At 41.2% G+C, this 21,234-nt stretch overlaps 1 protein-coding gene across 1 annotated transcript in view; it reads right to left on the minus strand.

Annotated features, from left to right (window-relative positions):
• The window catches only part of Lmbrd1 (LMBR1 domain containing 1), a 91,808-nt gene that overhangs the window by 58,363 nt on the left and 12,211 nt on the right, over positions 1-21,234 (minus strand). Inside the window, exons 3-5 of the mRNA XM_059281544.1 lie at positions 19,414-19,474; positions 1,942-2,039; positions 638-705 (exon numbers count right to left, since the gene is read on the minus strand). Coding sequence (XP_059137527.1) covers positions 638-705; positions 1,942-2,039; positions 19,414-19,474 — 227 coding nt within the window. The remainder of the gene's footprint in view (positions 1-637; positions 706-1,941; positions 2,040-19,413; positions 19,475-21,234) is intronic.

Here is a 21,234-nt window from a genome sequence, read left to right on the forward strand (position 1 = left end):
GGGGCTCTACAGACATGGACTTCCGTTTTCAACATGTGACGATCGTGTCAGGAGCCCTGGGAGCTCACTCACATGAACCGCTGTCCCCTAAGAAGTCGCTACCACCATCAACTGATGAATTCACACTTACAGAACACTGTGGCAATAGTGTAAATACTGGAACATCACCAAGAATTGAACAAAATACAATATACAAAATACAAATGTAGGCCGGGCAGCAGTGGTGCACGCCTTTAATCCCACCACTTGGGAAGCAGAGCCAGGTGTCTCTGTGAGTTCGAGGCCAGCCTGGTCTACAGAGCGAGATCCAGGCAGGACAGGCACCAAAACTACACGGAGAAACCCTGTCTTGAAAAACCAAAACAAACAAACAAACAAACAAAATACAAAAAAAAATGTATTTTTGTAAACCAGTAATAACAGAGGGCACACCTGGAGATTTGCGAAGTGGCTAGCAGCAACTACCAGTCTTCACGGTGTCTCCATACAATGGGACAGAAAAGGCCATTTGTTTTGGTTTTTTTTTTTTCACATTTTGTTTTGCTTTCCTTGTCTAAATTTTTCTGAATGAACCTTCAGTTATTATTACTCAAATATTTTTTTTTTCCCATTGGCACAATGAAAAATCAAGACTTACCCAACGAGAAGAAGAAGTGCGCAAATCACAACGAATCCCAAAGTGTACTTGAGCGCCGTTTTAATTTGCTAGAGGCCAAGGGGGAAACATATCAGTTAGCAAGTCTTTACATAAAAAGGTACTGTGACAGCATAATAACGCTCTCTTTGATATCAAATACACATTTCAAGTCTAGAGTGCAAGGTTTCAATTGTTGGACAGAAAAGCCTTCAAATTTAAAGAAAATGGCCGGTTGGTGGTGGCGCACACCTTTAATCCCAGCACTAGGAAGGCAGAGTCAGGGATCTTTGTGAGTTCGAGGCCAGCCTGGTCTACAGAGCGAGATCCAGGACAGGCACCAAAGCTACACAGAGAAACCCTGTCTCGAAAAACAATAACAACAACAACAACAACAAACAAATTTAAAGAAAACTATAATCAGTATTCTGCATCTTAAGTGTCTTTGCAAGATTCTAAAATCTGGAATGGTTAGACCCTTTAGAAAGGCACTACACTGAAAGCATAATGAGATGAAACTGTCAAAATAGAAAAATATTCCCCAAATGAACAACATCCAGCACCTAAAATACCCTTAATGCAATCACCAAAAGCAGTTATAAGAATAAGCAATATTCTTTTTATTTGTTTGCTTGTGTTTATTTTTTTGAGACAGGGTTTCTTTGTGTAGCCCTGGCTATCCTGGAACTCATTCTGTAGACCAGGCTAGCCTCGAACGCAGAGATCTGTCTGTGTCTGTCGCCCTGTCTCCCCAGTACTGGGATTAGAGGTGTGTGCCACCATGCCCGGCTAAGAATAAGTAATAGTCTTATGATTGTACATGTTTATGTCCATAAAATATCAATACATAACAACTACATAAACACCTATATGTTTTGCTACATTTATCAACATAAGTATAGATACACACATATAAATCACTATGTAGCCAGACTGGTGCTCAACTCGGCAATCCTCCTGCCTCCTTCTCACAAGTGCTGGGATTACAGGTGTGCACCACCCCACCTAGCTTGTGTGTGTGGTTTAAATCCATGTACCACATTTATCATGCCAGGCACTGTTCTAAGCATTTTATGCAAGTTAATTTACCTAATTCTCACACCAAGTGTAAGGTAAGTACTCTCTCCTCTATTTTAGAGGCAGGGAGCCGAGTCCCAGAGAGAGTGAATAGTTTTTCCTAAGTCACCTAAGTCACCAGGCTCTAAATCAGGGCTAGAACCAAGTCAAGTGGAGTCACGTCATTGTTTTTCCCACTGAAGAAGTGACCTTCCGAACTGAGCCGAGCACCCCAGACTGAGCCAACTCACAGTGCATTTACTGGTGTCGTCATCGTCCTTCTCCTCATAGTAGAAGTAGACAAAGGGGATCCAGAAGAACACACAGAAGAGTATGACGGAGTACAAAGCTGTGGGAACGGATAACAAACGGCACGATCAGACGACCAGACTGACAGTCTGCAATCCCGACTCTGTTAGGACATACAGTATTCAAACAGCTTTTCCACTTCCCATCCCAGAAATCAACGATAGAGTAGAATAATATATAACAACACAAGTCAACTTTCAGACAGTGCAGAACAAACTAATGACGTAACTGTGGAAGCCAACGTCCAGGTTCTTATTACGTTTCCAGTACACAAACCTGTACACTGTCTCATTTCAAATCATTTTACACTCATTCCTGCCCAACATGTACCAGCCACTCTCGCAAGTTGAAGAACAAGCTAAAACGATACTGTAATTTTTATAGAAATAACTGCCCTATGCTAAATATAAACACACAAAATTAGAACATTGGTCTTAAATAAAACAAGGTAAAGAAAAGGTAAGAATAGCAACAAATCAGTAAAACTAGATTCAGAGTTATTATCTCTCTGCTTTAAAATAATTAGATTTGAGATATTTTCAGATAGTAAAATATTTTTAATTCAATACAAAGCTTAAACCATGAGCAAAGATCCAGCATATTTATGAATTAAAGAAAACAATGTAAGTAACTTTGAGAGACTTTAAAACCCACAAAACCTGTTTTTAAAGCTGTATATCAGCATTTTTCTTTCATATACATAAATTCAGGAAAAATAATAGCAGTACAGCCTCATAAACCAGTCACCATGTAGCAGCTGTCACATTCCTCTGTACAAGGAAGCAAAGCTACCTACTCACACACTCAGAATGACGACTGTACATGAGAAATTTGGCAAGGACACAGAGAGCCCTGTGTACTCCTGTAGGAAGTGAAATGGTACAGCCATGGGAAACAGTATGATGCTTTCTCAAATACTGAAAGTTACAACTCCCATGAGTGAATGATTATACTTCTGTGTATGCATCCAAAAGAACGAAAAATGGTGTCTGATTTATTCCCACACCCACATCCCATGTTCAAAGCTTCATTATTTATAATAGCAAAAACATGGATGCAACCGAGGGTCCACTGACAGACAAACAGTGAAGTACAATATAGCATGTATGTGAAATGACTATTACTCAAACTTAACAAACAAATTCAGGCATACACTATAAAATGAAGTCTAAAACCACTGCATTCACTAACACACCATTCACAAGACCTATATAACTAAACCTACAGGAGACACTTAAGTAAAACCCATGAAGACAAAAAGTAGAAGGGGGGTTGTCCAAACCTCCATAACTTATGAGAAAGATGTGACTGCACACAGCTACAGAACATTTAGCCACGGTCCTAATCCTGGCCACACGTGATCCTGTCTGTAAAGTGATGACTTGTGACTGCTGTAAGCTGCTGTCAGGCTCATTAGCATAACAAGGTACAAGGCAAATCCTACAGCTCATCCTACAGCTCATCCTACAGCCACGCTGTCCACTGTGGCTACTGCCTGGGAATCTGTTTCCCGGCTTCATGCTAGACTATGAAGAACCAGCAGATCAGGGAACACACATCTTCACCCAAAAGGAAGACTTCATTTTCAAAAGTTAAAAGCAGAGGAAAACCTAAAACAGATACTCTGCAGCAGAACATACACACAGAGACCAAAAGCACATTTAAAGATGCTCATTGTCCTGGCCATCAGGAAAATGGAAAGGAAACCAACGATGAACTCAAACCAATCAAGCTAAATCATCTGTAATGATTGAAAATAACGGAAAAGGTCAACTGTCCGCCGAGAGGTGAACAAGCAGACTGAGTGTACATTCACACAGAAGACACACAGCAATAAGTAAGCAGGTGTGACACAAAAGAAGTTCACAGACCTTATGCTCAATCAAACAAGCCCGGGACACAGAGGTACACTTTCTATGACTGAGAAAGAAATTCTCCAAACTAGCCAAACTAGTCTCATGGGAAGCCAAAACACTGGCTAGGGCAGTGACTGACTGGTAGGAAAACTCAGAAAAGATGACTTTCCGACAGGGAACACTTCTTCAAGGCAGCGAGAAACCGAAGGAACCGCAGAGACTCGACAGTCTCCAGGCAGCAGCCCCCAAACACATTAGACACTGGTTTCCTGACAGCCCAGGCTAAACTGTCTTCTCCGCCTGGTTATTTTTCCTCGGTGCCCTTCATCAAGATTTCTGCCTTTAGTCCGTAAATGCTAAACTCTAAGGGAGAACTAAATTAACATTTATTACTAGGTTATTCTATTACCCGGTCATCCTTCTACATCTACAAAAAGAAAAGCAAAAAAGTTTCTCTACTGTCATGAAACAGAATTGTTTCCTTTAAAGATGTGCCTCAGACCTATCCACACAGGAAGTCCTCCTTAACTCCACCAGTCAGACACTATCAATCCTGACACCTTAATAAGGAGCACTTATACTTGTGTTTTGATTAAAGACTGCCATTTGCAAATTACAGTAAGCAGGTGGGCTAACAGGCCCATTAATATCAAAGATCATATTAACAAAAGATCTCATATGCACAGAAATTGATACAAATTCAACTCATGGTTTCTTTAGAAAATTTAAATAAGTTTAATATATATAAACCAGCAAAACAAGTGAACCGAGAGCTACTGGCAAAGACCACATGCTAATCCCCCCACACTGTTTTTCTTTAGATACACAAAAAGTGAGAAACTACCTTGTGAATGCTTTGTGTTACTAAAGGATAATACATGTAAAACGAACTTAAATAGACTAGGCTTCTTCAGGATTAAAATTCAAGAGTGTTTGCCTCCTGATTACCAGTAAAAATGGTTAATCTTTAACCCAACGCACTATGACAAAGAAAAACAGATAGTCTTTGTGGCATAGACCTGTGATCCCAGCTAACTTGGGAGGCTGAGGTACCAAGATTATAAATTCAAGCCCCCTCCCCCTCCCTCCCTGTCCCCCGGGCTGTAAAGCAAGTTCAAGGCCACCTTAGACAACTTACTGAAAGCCTGTCTCAAAATTAAAGTAAAAAAGGATAGGGATTTAGTTCAGTGGTATGATGCTTGCCTGGCCTGCCAAGGTCCAGTCTCCAACACTAAGAATAATTAGTCATTACGAAACTTTTAATCTTGGAGGGTCAAAGTATAAGGATACTATACTCTAGGAATAAGAACGTTTTCAAATTTCTTTAACATTTATCCTGCTGAAGAAACCCAGGGTCAAGACTGCGAGCTGCAACACCCAACACCCACCTTCTCTCAGCCTCTATTCCCTTTTGACCTTCCCCCTTTCTCCTGCTTCCTGTTTGAAATTGATACACGATGGCTTAAAATAACTCCAATGCCATTTAGACTTGTTATGCTCTTAAGAGACTATGTGCTGAGCCTGAAGACCAGAGAAGAAATGAACTTCGGATCCTTCTGATAGGACATACCAGCCCTGGCCAGCCTACCATTCCAGCTGATGTGATAGCTGCTATTTCCTGGTGGTTCTGCAGAATGAGACCAAAATGACCAGGGAGGAATCATTCTTTCCTCCCTGAGAAAGTGAGTCAGTCAAAACGCTGCTTCGCTCTTTGCTGGAAGCATTCCCAAACACCTTCGAAGCTTTAACAACCATTGCACAGTTCAGTTAAGAAAGTTTCATAATGAACTACTTGGAAACTTAACTGCTCATATTGGCCTACTTGCTAAGGGACCAGGAATGGTGGTGTAAACTGTCTTGTTCCCTTGGCACTGAGTAACCCACAGGCTATGGATGGGGGAAGCCATGCTGTGCTCTGTGGTCCGTGGCATTCTCCAAAAGAAAGATTTCTCAATTCATTTTATAAAGCTACGCGAGTCTTCATACTTAAACCTGACGAGAAGAAAATAAAGAAAAATCACAGGCCTGTATCAATGCAGTTGGCTGAAGAATTCTAAATGAGAACAAATCAAACACAGCAAAGGACTTTCTAAAATGCCACTATCTCCACCCACTCTGATTTCCCAAGACATGCAAAGTTGGTCTAATAATAATTAACCCATGTACTATGTATTATATTTAAAAGACTTATAAAGTCCCTAAGTGGAATGATCCTCTTCATACAGAGAAAAGGGTTCCAGATAATATGCATTCAGTTAATAAGCACTTGAATATGCTTCAGCCTTCATTCCAGAGGTAGGCATATACCTAAGTCAAACTGCAGAGCCCTATCTCATGAGATTAGACTGTAATAAAGAAAAGATGCAACATCTCAACTCTTGGGACATACTAGTCATTTTATTAGGAGAACACAGGAAGTAATTAAAGTCACTCTGAGATTACATTACAGAAAGTCTCTGGCTTTTGTCACGGTCCCTCTTTATCCTGGAGGTCCCAGCTGCCATGCTGTACTAAGGCCTACAGAAAAGGGGTGCTGGTCAACAGGCAAGTGAGAACTGGAGGAGCTAATGCTTCCCTAGCAGAGCTTCGGGAGGACTACAGCATCAACAGACACCTCCCCTGCAGCTAGCTTTGCAGGAAGACCCAGTGGAGATGCACCCGGATCCCTGATGCACAGAAACTGCAACATAAAGTCTATTTTCCCACACTGCTAATTTTTTAGAAACTTTGTTAAATGGTAAGAGATAATTGAGACAAATTCAGAGAGAGGAAAGCACAGCCACTCAGGCATTCACTTGTATATGCACTGAGAGTACAGAACGGGAACTAAAATGGCTGGTGAGCATTCGCTTAGAACTGGTATCGTGAACAACAGTCATTTTGTTCATGGTTTTGTTGTTTCCCTCTTTATAGTATTTATTCCACAGATCGCACTACAAGGCCATTTTTAATAGAAATAATTGATAATAAAATAACCAGGAAAAAAAGATTAGGCAATTTCTGATGTTACTCCCAATTGTCCAGCAACTGAGGACTAGAATGTTCGCTTCAAAGCTACAGACATGAAACAGCAGGAGGCAGGAACAAGGCAATTAACATTACTATGACAAAACTCGTACGTTTTACATGTCGAACAGAAAAAGTTAGTAAATTTAAAGAGTTGTGTGACTATTACCGCAGTCCACATTTAGAGCATTTCTATAAGAGGCTGCCTGTGCCAGTCTGCAATCTGAGTCTGCCAATCTGAGGCAACCACGGATCTAGAAATTTGGCTTTTGGGGATACTTCACACACATGGAATTACTCAAGATAATCTTTTTCATGTGATTTCTTCACTAAGCTCAGGAGTTGTTTGTTTTGCAAATGCTGACATAAAAAGTAGTATGCCTCCAAGTCTGTACACCCATCTCTGTTGCAGGTATTCAACTGTGCATTTGTAGCATTGAGAGCGGCCACCGCAGGCAAGTGACCACCTGCCAGGTGCAGATCAGTCCTGGGTCTTGCTGATCTCTAACTTAGATTTCTGAATCTACAGTCCACTTTACGGGCATGCATTTTATTTAAGCAGTCACCAGCTTTTGGGCTTTCAGATTCATGGCTTGAGGCTACTGGGAACACCTGTGGCTTGTGGGCACTGTTTGCTTCTGTTAGGTAGATTCAAGAAGTGGAACTATGGGGTCACATAACAGATTAACCTTTTGAGAAAATGACATGCTGTTTTCCAAAGCAATGTACCATTTTACATTCCCACGGGCAGCATTTGAAGACTTTCTCTATACTCGACACTATATGGATTATAACCCGCTAATGACTTAAACCGCTAGTGCCCCCAAATTCAAAATAGTATTTGATGATTAGTTAGAAACCATGAACCTAATAAGCCACCTCAGCAGAAATACCTCCAATGTGAAGTGATGTCCCGGGATGAAGGCAGGATGACATAAGCTAGACTGACAGACTTATCACCTCCTACAGGACTCGATCATTCAGGCCCTCATGAGGAAGTTGCTTGTTTAAACCACCAGGTCAGCTGCATTTTAGTAAACAGCCTCAGCTAAGCAGCCCTCTCAGTTGAGGCATATAATTTATATTTCTCTAGTGATTAATAATGCTGGCATTTGTATGTATTCATTAGCCATTCATTTATCTCCATTGGTAAGAATGCCTATTCAAATATTTTGCTCATTTCTGATTAGTTTGTGTTACTAATGATTAATAAGCTACAGTATCAATATACACTCCCTGTCATATGATTTACAACTATATTCTTCCTGTCTGGCAATTATCTTTTTTCCTTTAATGGAATTTCTCTAAGCATCCAAATTAGTGTTTAAAACACAGGGGTTCAAGTGATCCACCTACTTCAGTCTCCCAAATAGATAGGACTAAAGGTATACACCACCACAACCAGCCAATCATTATTTGTTTGTATCTTGTGTTCTGAGGTCAATTATTACACATAAAGTCCAATGTATTAAAGATTTTCCCCCCAATGAATCAGACCCAAGTACATTATGTCTAACCAAAGCTTGTTGGATTCTATTCTTTCATTTATAGATTTAAACATTTGATACTTTTATAGGTTAGGGCATATTATATAATTACAGTCCTAACATTAATAATATATTAATAATAATTATTATTCTTACTATATCTTTTAGTGTATTAGCTGTTTAACCACTATGAAAATCCCTTCTTCATCTCAGGTAATACTCATCTTAAAATTCATCTTGTCTGATATTAATAGACTTATTCCAAGTGCTATAATTACTGTTTGTATGGCATCTTTTCCCAATCTTTGATTTTCCTATTCTTTGTGCCCCTGAGTAGAAGCTCTCTGAGAGTAAAGTGTTTAGAAGTGATTTTTAAATCCTCTATGCCAATCAATGGCTAATGTGGATGGAGTAGTTTCTTCATTTACATTTAAAATAATTTGATAAAGATGAGTTGACATTTTCCATTTGCATCTCACCATTACTCCTGCCTTTCTCTTCCTGCCTCCCAGCCCCAGCCTCCCTCCTTTACTCCCTTAGTTTGTATTAAAGAACTGTTTCCTAGTGGAGCATCTTGATTTCTGATTTATCTCACTGTATATTTTTAGAATGATGCTCTTGGTGGTTGCTATAGGAATTACACACATCCCTCAGTTTATCATAATTTAATTCCAATGAATAGTCCCCGGGCAATGTATTTGTTTAAAACAGCTATTCTCTTGTATAGTTCCGATTTTTCCTCTTTTTCTTTGCACTGTTACCATTAAGTAGTTGGTCGGCCTGCCTACCTATTTATCTATCTATGAAGGACATCCAACACTGCAGTGTTATAATTGCTGTTTTATACTGTATGGCATCTGTTATAAAGATGAAAAGAGAAACTTATCTTCATATGAACTAACAGACATTTACTGTACCAATGCTTTCTGGTGACATGTGTGTGCATTTGTGTATGAATCTGGCCTACAGTCTAGTGTCAATCCTTGTCACCTGAAGGGCCTCCTTCACTATCTTTTGTGAGGAAGGCCTGCTAGCAATGAATTCTCTCAAGGTTTGCCTTAGAATGTCAACTTTGTCTTCACTTTTTGAAGGGTAATGTTAGTGCTTACAGGATTCTTAATTAGCCAGTACATTTTCTTTCAGGACCTGGACTACTGAAATCTAGTGCCTTCTGCTGCCCAGTTTCACTTTGGGAACTAGCTATGAATCACACAAATGCTCCCAGGAATTTCACAACTTTCAAGATTTTTCTCACCTTTGTGCTACATTTTCGAATGACATTTCAATGGTTCTCTATTCTTCCTATATGAGCTGCACTGAGGCTCTTAAATGTGTGGGCCGGGTTATGGTTATAATTTCTTCTTACAGTTTTTTCCTTCTCCTTTCTCCTTTCCTTTGGAACAGTCTGTCATAACACAGTACTTTGAAGCTCTATTGATTTCTCTTCAACCTTCCCTTTCCTTGGATCTTCAGATTAGGTCACCTGTCTTCAAGTTCACCGAGGCTTTTCTACTGCCATGTCAAACCTACCAGTGGGACCTTCTCACAGAGGTTTCCTTTCTCTATTGTAACTCCTCAACCTCAGAATTTCTATTGGGTTCTTTTAAAAATCGTTTCTAGCTCCTTATAGAAACATTTCCATTTGTCTCACTTCCCTCTAACGCTTTAAATTTCTTATGCTCTGAAGCAGTTCACCGTGGCTTCTTTGAAGTTGGCCACCTAAATTTAACATTTAGAAATACTGTTTGATGAACTGTGTACTTCTTACCATGGAAGGTCCTCTGAACTCTTTACAACTGCATCGAAACCGACATTTGAGACACTATCATTTGAGGTATGTTTTGGGTAGCACTCACCCTGGGGTACTGCTTTGCCTACAAGGATGCTGTTTCTGTTTTGTTTCTTTGATCCATCACTGTCTGTGTTAAATCTGTCAAATCTAGTTCCCACTCAGTGTCTTCATTCAACTGTTTGGTCCTTGTTTTCTTTTGTTCCTGTCTAAGCCTGTCTCTCTTGTGTCTGTCTTCATGTTTGAGTAATTCAATGATCAGCCAAAGACTGGAAAGTACTACTCAAAGTGAGTACCCAGCAGCTGAATGGGGCACCTTCTAGAGCTGCCTGTCTTTGTGGCCTGGCCTGCCTGGCAGATCACCAGTAATCAACCAGGGGCTCAAGGCAGGGCAGATGGGGGTGGGGGGGGGGTGGGGGGTGGATAACAGCCAAGGACAAAATACAACTCCAATACTGTCTGCAGCAATTCTTAAATTCTCCCAACTGTTATTGACATTACACTTACATCCAAAGTACTTCAGTAGTGGGGTTTTACTCAATTTTAGTCCAATTTTCTTTTTTTGGGGGGTGGGGTGGGGGTGATCTGCTAATCTTCTTACCTGACCATGGCCAAAACCCTATCCTGGACTCACTTATGTGATAATACAAATAGTCTCTTCTTCCATTTACAAGTGGGAAACTCAATGAGCTAGCTGCTCTAGAGCTGCCCTAGGTTACACAGTTAAAAAAATATTTATTCACAAATATCTGCATCCTATTCTATAGCTATTGAGATGTAAAGCACCTTCTGGGTATGTCCATGAGGAATTTCCAGAAGCCGATCATGGAGGCTCTGACCTAATTAATAGTGTAACCCGATGGTTATTTTAAATCTGAGGGGACTGTCAGGAGGAGGTGAGACTTTGAGAGTGGCCCCCACTGGAGGATGCATGTCTTGAAGAGGATATGTTTAGTCCTGGGCCATTCCTGTTATTCATCTGCATCTAAGCCAGTGTGAGGTGAGTGGCTGCATTGCACTCCCACCATCATGATGTTCTGCCTGACTTCAAGCCCACAGCAGTCAATTCGACCCTAGACGGAGGCCTCTGCAGCCTGAGCTTAAGTCATCCTGCAAGGTTTATATATATATATATATATATATATATATTTCATCACAGCAACAAATACTGATGAAAATACCTCGTGGCTGAAAAGGGCATGTAGAACCCAGCACTATGGTGCCTGTAATCCCAACATGTAGGCTTCTGACTCTAAAGCAAGCCTGGACTACACAATGAGATCCAGGAAAAAACAGGATCAACAGAAAAAATACAGAAAGTAAATGAAGAACATTTACTGTCATCGATTCTATGGGCCACAATTACGAGAGAAGTTTAACCAAGTGGTCTCGCTCAGAATTTCTCCCACAGCAACAACTGGCCAACTAGCAGTTACTGCAAGGCTCAATTAGGGGAAGATCTGCCTCTGAGCTCACGCAATGTTGTCTAGTCTATTCTATTCCTTATTGGCTGTGGCTGGAAGTTGCTTCATTCCCTTATTATGTGAGCCACTCTACAAGGCAGGAGACTGCAAGGTAGCATGTTTAATCAAAGCAAGCAAGAGAAAAGAGCCAGGGCGCACAAGCAAGGCAAAACCCCCTCTCTTAAAGCCCTACCTCAGAGGTGATACTCCACATTGTTTGCTTCATTTTCTTTGTTAAAAGCAAATTACTAGGCCCAGTGCACAAGAGGAATGGGCAACAAAGGGCACAGATATGAAGAAGCAGAGAGCATTATGGGCCACAGGGGTCACAATCCACAGGTTGAGAACTACTGCTATAAACCAAAGTTCCTGAAACACTATCAGCTTCTCTAGCCCAACTTCCTCACTTTACCGCCCTCACTGAACTGACTCTCAAGATTCCAGGGGGAAAATAAGCTCTAGGATGTCATTATAAAATAATATTAAAATAGGAACAAGAGTAGAGTTAAACCGGACACATGAAAACAATAAGCTGTGAGGTGACTGAACAGGAGGGGAGGGAAGACATGGCAAGCACCAAAACCCCAGACATTCTGAGGCTGCAGCTTAGATCCTTTTTAAAATCCACACCTGCTGTAAAAACAACATTGTTCACATTAGTGTCGAATTATAACTTTTATCAGTATACCTTATGTATGTCTTTATCCAAGGATAAAGGCTAACTAAATGAGTGTTTAATAGAACTGTTACACCTATACCACAAAACCCGCAAAGTTGTTCCATTAAAGCTAGAAACAAATTATTATGTTTGAAACATAACGAAACAGAAGTTGAAAGCTTCCTGGTGTACTTTATCTTGCCTTAGTTCCATGACTACATATGTGTACATTTTGATAACTTACCTACATATGTGTACATTTTGATAACTTACCTACATATGAGTACATTTTGATAACTTACCTACATATGTGTACATTTTGGTAATTTATCCACATATGCATACATTTTGATAACATACCTACATATGTGGAGATTTTGGTAACTTACCTACATATGTGTACATTTTGGTAACTTATCTACATGTGGACATTTTGATAACTTACCTACATATGTGGACATTTTGGTAACTTATCCACATGTGGACATTTTGATAACTTACCCACATGTGGACATTTTGATAACTTACCTACATATGTGGACATTTTCATACTCCTATTTTCACTACAGACTTGCTAATAATCTGGAATTGTTTACACTATAAGAGCATCCATAGAATGCAAAACAATTTGACCAAATTATTTAATGAATACATAGATCTTTTTGGAAGATGTGTTTCCATCAACTGAAACTAAGAACAACCCTGTGGTCACCGTTAACATGGTTAATAAACTATAGCATATTAATATAACAGCAAAAATCAACAGAACACTGTCACTTGAACTAACCAGTGTCAAGGAGAAGTATTTGGAGGTCACCAAGAGGAAAATGACAGATGAACAGAATAAAAAATTATTCTATAAGTTCCCATTTAGGATTTGGGCATTCCTCACTTCTACAACCTCTACAGGTGTCCAAAACCTGAAACAAACAGCTTGGAAAAAATAAAAATAAATAAATACACATACACACACACACACACACACACACACACACACACACACACACCAAGCAAGGGAAATTCATTTAAATGAAATTCTACAAAGGTAGGTAGTAAAACAATTGGCTTTGTCATAGTCAATTTTAAGTACGGTTAAAGCAACCATGAGAATAAAGGGAACAGCACAAAAAACTACAGTGAGAAAAGGTGGGAAGACAAAGGTGACAGTCAATTTGAAACACTGGAACAATTGAGTTAGAGAAAGACTGAGACCTGAGGGACTGCAGTAGTTTGAATAAGAATGGCCCACATAGGCTTATATATATGAACACTTAGTCACCAGCTGAAAAAAAAAAAAAAAGATTAGGAGGTGTGGCCTTGTTGGAGGACATGTGTCACTAGGGGTGGGCTTTGAGGTTTCAAAACCCTAAGCCAGCCCCCAGGGTCAGTTGGTCTCTCTCTCTCTCCCTGTGGATAAGGATATAAAGTCCTCAGCTACTGCTCTAGCGCCTGCCTGCATGTTGCCATACTACCCAACATGATGATCACGGATTAACGCTCTGAAACTGTAAGCAAGTCTCCAGTAAAATGCTTTCTTTTATAAGAGTTGCCTTGGTCATGGTGTCTCTTCATAGCAACTGAACAGTGACTAAGACAGGGACAAGGAGGACTCCATACCAGACCTAACAGAAAAATCAAGCAGAACTGAAAATGAAAGTGCCCCATAACAGCAGTCTGTTCTACTGCAAAGAAGTATGAAAACAATGAAGAAAATATGTAAACATCAAGAAGGGGGTAAAAGAATCCTTCAAGTTTCTTGGGTAAGAAAACACCCCTAGGTGGAGCTTCTGGATTAAAGAACCTGGGACTAGAGAGCAAAGGGGCAGGGACCAGCAGGGTTCCCTTCTGTTTCCATCATGTTCCAGGAGACATCTGTGTAGACAGCCCCAGTCACCAGAGGAAGTGAGTGGTAGGAACCAGTCAGTGCTGGGAGCTATCCTGTTACTGACTATCCACCTGTAGTCAGCCTTACTTGTAGAAACTGTCTATGAAAAAACAAAACACAATTCCATTAACTTAAGAGAAGATCTGTAAGAACGTGGTTTCTAGACGTGAAGGTTCACCAATGTCCCCATGGGGACCGTTTCTCCTGCGGCATGGGCACTGGTTATCCTGACACGGGGATGCTATTTGCCTTTCTGTTGTGCTTACACTGGAACTGAGGCATGATGCAGAACAACAGTGGATAACCCTGGCTTTTAGAAGGGATGACAACAGTGAGTCCAAACTATATTATAACCACTGTATCCTTCAGAGGGAGACAAGGGTGGAGACCTCAGTCTCCCCCTGGAAGCAGTAAAATGCCTGTTAAATACCCACCTTTGAGGATGGATCCTTCAATGCTCTGTAAAGGACGGTAAAGGACACTCACATCTCACAACAGCTCAGCACTATGTGTGCTACTGTGATTGTGAGCCTCACTATCCAAAATTTTAATCCCACCTGCCCCCTTTTAAATTTGAGAAAACAACTGAGAGATAAACAATGGTTATCCAGGCTCGAGTATATTAGGCAGATTATCAAACATGGGCATGGACACTGGGCACAGTGGTGTGTAGCTGTAGTCCAGCTCTTCCACAGGCTAAGGCAGAAGAACTAGTTCGAGCCTAAAAGCTGGGCTCGGCTTAGAGAATATATACCAACTTCAGTAGTCTAGGAAAAATGGCTGTCAAATAATTTGCAAGTAGATTTTTGTGTGTGTGTGTTGAAAACTCCAAGACAAGTGAAGGTAAACTAGATCTCTGCAATTCAGTATTATTGTGTGCAGCCTCCAAATCTCTCTCCACACAAGCACACGAGATGTCACATGAAGAGCCACTCACTTATACCATGGTTTCTCAACCTGAGTGCTAAGTGAGAATCATTACTTTTTACTAATAGATTACCAAACTGTCTACCACACCCTGTGGTGGTTTGAATAGGAATGGCCCTCACAGATTCATGTGTTTAAATGCTTGCTCATAGGGAGTGGCACTATTAGGAAGTATGGCCTTATTAGAGTAAGTATGGTATTGTTGGAAGAAGTGTGTCATTGAGGGAGAGCTTTAAGGTCTCAGATGGTCAAGCCTGGCCCGTGTGGCAGTCTCCGCTATTGCCAGTGGTTCCAGATGTAGAACTCTCAGCTCCTTCTCCAGCACCATGTCTTCCTACATGCTGCCATACTTCCCACCATGACCATAACAGACTAAACCTCTGAACTATAAGCCAGCCCCAATTAAATGTTTTCCTTTAAAAGAGTTGCTGTAGTCATGGTATCTCCTCAAAACAGAAACTCTAAGACATTCACACTAAATCAGAATCTCTCTGGAACAATTCTAAATTATTTAAAAGGTCCCAGATGATCTTGAAGTTGTGCTGGGGTTTTAATACTACTAATTATTCCCATAGGTCATACTCCCAGAACCATTGACTAGGAAGCACCTAGCTCCCTTAAGAGCAAACAGCCCCAGCTAAGGCTGTAAGATCTACTTTGGGCATTGCCACTCACTAACATGATGACCACCAACACCACTAACATCATTTGTAACAAAAGTAATGTGGAAAAGAGGCGGTCAGGAAAATTCATTAAGATCCTAAGTATGAGAGTCTTCAATGCCTAGCAAAGTTTTTTTAATTTAAATTTTTTTTTAAAGATCTCAGTCGGCTTTATTTGCTGGTGTAGAATCAGGCAGTACTTCAGTCCATAAAACAGAATGAGTGTTCAGTGAGCTGAGCAGATGCTTGATAGGCCAGACAGCAGTGAAAGAAAGAAAGTGAACAGAAGGTAAACTGACATGTCAAGTGACTTCCCTTGAAAGGTGGACAGGGAGACAGAACTACAGGAAGTGACTGATGGGCTTGGTTCAGCCTGCTTAGGTGAATGAGCATCGGCTCAGAGAGAGTTGTTGCATCCATGCCCATTGATAGCAACTTGTTTGGAACATTGGGCCACTGTCTCTCTTCTGCTCTCCAGTAATTCAGTTCCAAGTTAGTGATGGAGTCTTTTTAGCACAGGTGACTCAGTTTTGCTCTTTTTTGTTGTTGTTATTGTTGTGTTTTTTTGTTTTGTTTTGTTTTGTTTTGTTTTGTTTTGTTTTTTTGAGACAGGGTTTCTCTGTGTAGCCCTGGCTGTCCTGGAACTCACTCTGTAGACCAGGTTGGCCTCAAACTGTGAGATCCACCTGCCACTGCCTCCCGAGTGCTGGGATTAAAGGTGTGCACCATCACTACCCGGCCCAGTTTAGTCTGGGGTGTTAGGATCTAAGTGTTAGCAGTATTCATTAGTCCTTTGCCTCCCATGCTCAAGGCTGGGGATTCAGTGGCCAGCAAGAACAAAAGTCATTTGTTCAGCAAATGCTTATTGAAGCATCCAAATGAAAGACACTGGTGTGAAGCTGCAGGAAACACAGAGTTGTTTGACCCTGACCTTTTGCTGCAAAGGTGTGTAAACTATGACCTGGTCTGTGGTCTGGACTTTTCTCATCTGCTTAGAGAGCTCCTGACCTTCACTGGTTTCGCTCTGCTGCTTCTACCCTCTTCCCTCTGTCCTGGAGCATATCTCTGCTAGGGTGAGGATGCTGTGAGACGCCAGAGCTTCATGTTCCCTCTTCAAGAGCAGGAGGGGTATCCAGCAAGGTTAACAATAAAAATGTGTTGACACACCAACAGAGATGAGATTCTGAATAGCAGATTCTAACAGGGGCTATGATTAATTATTTAATTATTTAATTAATTAATTATGCCTTGGACGTTTTGAAGCTTAAGATCCAGAAGCAAATCTAATAGGCAATTCTACTGGACCTAACATTTCAGAAGAAACAGCTGGGCTTGGGGACAGTAACTATATTACAAGCTGCACAATCCTGTCATGCTCAGAGTTAGAGCCAAACTGAGTCAAGGCTAGCCACAGTCACAAGAGAGAAGAAAACAATCATTACTATTATCCACACTGTCAATCAAAATTGTGTTTGTAAATGACTGACTCAGCTCTGTGTGTGTGTGTGTGTGTGTGTGTGTGTGTACACACTAGGGATTGAACTTAGGATCTGGCAATCCAACAAGCAATCTGATACAGAGCTTCAGTCACCAAGACAACTGATTTTTCAGCACACCCCATCTTTTGCTGGGAATTCAGCCCTCAACACTGAAGGCATCCCACTTTTAGTAACAGTTGGCATTCTGGCCTGCCCCTTGGGGACCTGCCCTGTGTCCTGATATAAATCCTCTTTCAAGGAAAAACCCCTCCCTTCTTCCTCCTCTCCCCCACCCTTCTTCCCTTCCCCGCCATGAGGTGTGTACCTCTCCACTTCCCCTCTTTCCCTCCCTTTCTGTTTCTTCCTCTCCCTCTTTTCCTCTCTTCCTCTCTCTCTCCCCCTCCCCCCCCCCCATCTCTATAATAAACCCTTTCCACATGGACGCTGTGTCTGGGGTGTGAGTAACTTTCCAATGTGCTATACTAACCACCGCTGCGTCTGCATGCCCGCCACAGGGCACCTCAGTCCAGCTCACCAAGGCTTCCCAAGCGCCATATCATCACAGTAACAATTAGCTTATTTCCTCTGCATTTAAAATGAGACCAGAACACTTTATCCTACAGAAGACAGATAATATCCTTGGAAAGATTCAGAAAAAATACTAAAATCCTTCTCTGTAGGTAGATGGAATCAAAGTTACAAGTCTGCCTAAAGTAATAACCTGGTTGACAAGTGTCTTGTGACCTTGGTAGCAAAAAGTCATTGCAGTGGCCTCCAAGTTCAATGATAAGATATGGTTCCTAGAGTCAGACTTGACTAGCAACTTTGGTTATCTTGTCACATGATCTACAGGGTGGTGACTACTGTAACAGGAGGCAGACCAAATCCCTTAAAAGAATGTTTAAAGAGGTCCTTCGTATCATCTCAAAACTTCACACAGAACTATTTATATTTTATAGTATGCACTTAATGGATTAACCAGAAATATTAAACCATGCATTGGGGCTGCGGGCTCTTTGCTCAGCTGGCTAGCAGCACACCTCTCTTCCTGGGGGGGGCTTTAACATTTCTTAAAAGGCACAACTATTTCTTCCAAAGGGATTTCATGGTTCTTATGGGGCAGGAAAAAAGATAAAAGTTAGAACTCAAACTGGTAAATTTAAATCAAGTAAGCCTCTTGAAAAAAAACAACAACAAATCTTTGGCTCAGAACCAGCAAGATAGTTCCGTGAGTAAAGGGGTGTGGCCCCAACTCCTTCAACCTGCATTCAATAGTTCAATACCCAGGATTCCTATGATGGGAGGAGTGAACCAAATCCCACAAGTTCTTTTCCGACCTGACATGCACACAGTAGCGCTCATGTGCCTACGCACACATACACACATGCAAATAAGTCCATGCCATAAAATTTTCTTAACTATTCTTTCAGTTTCCAATATAATGTCCTATTAAAATCTTATTCGACATCTTGATTTACTGATTTTAAAAAACGGCATCCCGCCGGGCGGTGGTGGCGCACGCCTTTAATCCCAGCACTCGGGAGGCAGAGCCAGGCGGATCTCTGTGAGTTCGAGGCCAGCCTGGACTACCAAGTGAGTCCCAGGAAAGGCGCAAAGCTACACAGAGAAACCCTGTCTCGAAAAACCAAAAAAAAAAAAAAAAAAAAAAAAAAAAACGGCATCCCTTTCTGGAACATAAATTTAAACCTTTTTATGAAAGCCTGACTCTGGGACTATTCAAATAAAGCATTTAGATGGCTACTTACACCCTCTCCAGTCTAATACCAGGACAGGAAGAGGAAGAGATAGAAAGAGGCCAAGCAGCCATGGCCCCTGGATTAGAGCAGTTCCACAGAGTAGAAGAGACTCCCAGGGTACACCCTACTACCCTCAAGGCTTGTGAAGGAATGCTAGAAAACACAAGTATCAAACACAGAGCACACGTGAAATATGGCTAGTTTAACACAACACAGGAGATTTGAAGTAACTTGATGAAATGACTCTGAAGAAGAGTTACAAGTGAAATTAATAAACGCAGAGTAGATTTAAAATGTCTTAGAATATTAAGAACAATTGCACATTATTTATTCCCCGTGTTCAACACTATACTCTCATAACTGATATCAAACTAAGAGTCTTCATGTAGTCTGACTCTAAATTTGATCAGCAGTCATAAGAGAAAATGACACTGAACAGTACTTACTGTAGTAGCCATACAGAACGGTGTCCTCTATCTGCACGCTGACGTTGGCATTAGCCCACTCCTAGGGTAAAAGGAAACAGTAAGTGTATTTATTGCCTTTGACAACAATTTTGTCTAACATGCAAAGTTAAGATTTGGTATGCCTGAATATCATCTCCGGGGTCTGTCATTGGCTCAAATAAAGTATGGTCTCTACAAGAAATGAGAGCAGACAAATGAACAAATACGCGTCGATACATAAATCTGAGATGGCAACAGAGTTGTGGGGAAAACCAGACAATCAGGAGTGATCTCCCAAAACTGTCCTAAAAGGTGACTCAAGGAAGAAAGGACAATCTTGGAAAACTGGAAAGAAGATACAGGGAGGGAAAAGAGAGCAGAATATATAGAGCAGGCTTGGGGGTAAAGAAAAACCCCACAAGCAGCTCAAGGCAGACTCACCAGAGCTGTGGAAAGTTAGCACAAGTAAATGCAGGGAAAGGAAGGGCTAACCTTGGAGGGCCCTGTGGGTCAGTGGGAGTATTTTCCATTTTGTCCTAAGAGCAACAGAGAATAGTGAGGAACTGGTGCAGAATAACAGCTCTGGTCTTTGCTGTAGGAAGATCTGGGCATCATGGCAGTCTTCCTTACCAACTTGGCTATATTTAGAATTGGGTCTTAGAACTTACAGATTGCTGAGGTATGTTGTGACGGTGTTTCCAGAGAGAATTAAGGAGGGAGTAAGACACCTTGAAAGAGGACAGCACCATCCCATGGGCTGGGAGCCCTGCCCCAGATTAAGAAAGAAAGGAGTGCTTGCATTCTCTCTGCTGCATTCGCCCACACCAGGATGTCTGTCCAAGTCCGTGACTAACCCACTGAAACGTGACTAAAATCAGCCCGTTCTCCCTTCAACTGTTTCCGACACAAGCTAACTGTTGTGTTTCGGTTTTGGTTGCTGTGCTGAAACACTTGTCAGAAACCAGCAGAGCAGAGGGTTTACTTCCCTTCATGGGTTACATCATAAAGGGAGTCAGGGCAGGAACTCCAGGCAGGAACTGAAGCTGAGACCATGGAGGAACAAGGCTAACTGGCTTGCTCTCATGCCTCACTCAGCTTGCTTCCTTATATACCCCGGGACTATCTACTCAGGAGTAGCACTGCCCACAAGGGCTGCCCCCCCCCCACCTCAATCAATAAGAAAATGATCTCTGGACTTGCCTGCAGGGCAATCTGATGGAGGCAATTTCTCAACTGAGGGCCCCTCTTCCTAGGTGACCCTAGTTTGTGTCAAGTTGACAAAAGTTAACCAGCCCAGTCATTGACACCAGTGTACCACACCTTTTAAAAAAATACCTAAAAGCTAATCGAAACTCCTTTGCAGTCATCCTTCACGGCTGCTATTTAAACTGCTTAGCTTAGAAAACATAATTCAAACTCATCATTTGCATAGAATAAAACTGGTACCCCGTTGAGACAGAACTCAGGTATAATGGAAAGTAGACATTCTAAATTAAGTCATTTGACAAAAGACAAATGGCAAGAAAAAAAATTGAAGGGGTCAACAGTAAGAAATTTCTGAATTACTATACAGATGAAACATCACAATGTTATTACAACAGGAGCCTTCCACCACTTTCCACAACTTAACACTCTGATAATACCAAGCAGTTCAAAACTGTGGTGGAAAAAAACATCTCTTAAATACTAAGAGCAAGATGAGCTATGACCTACACATTCTGAGTTAAATCCAACATAAAAATAATCTGACAAATCAAGACATGAAACAACACATAAAGTATTCAAATAGTACTGTCCAACAAATGACTGGATGACTTTAGG

Source organism: Peromyscus eremicus, chromosome 16_21 (assembly GCF_949786415.1).
Source record: "Peromyscus eremicus chromosome 16_21, PerEre_H2_v1, whole genome shotgun sequence".
Lineage (NCBI taxonomy): Eukaryota > Metazoa > Chordata > Mammalia > Rodentia > Cricetidae > Peromyscus > Peromyscus eremicus.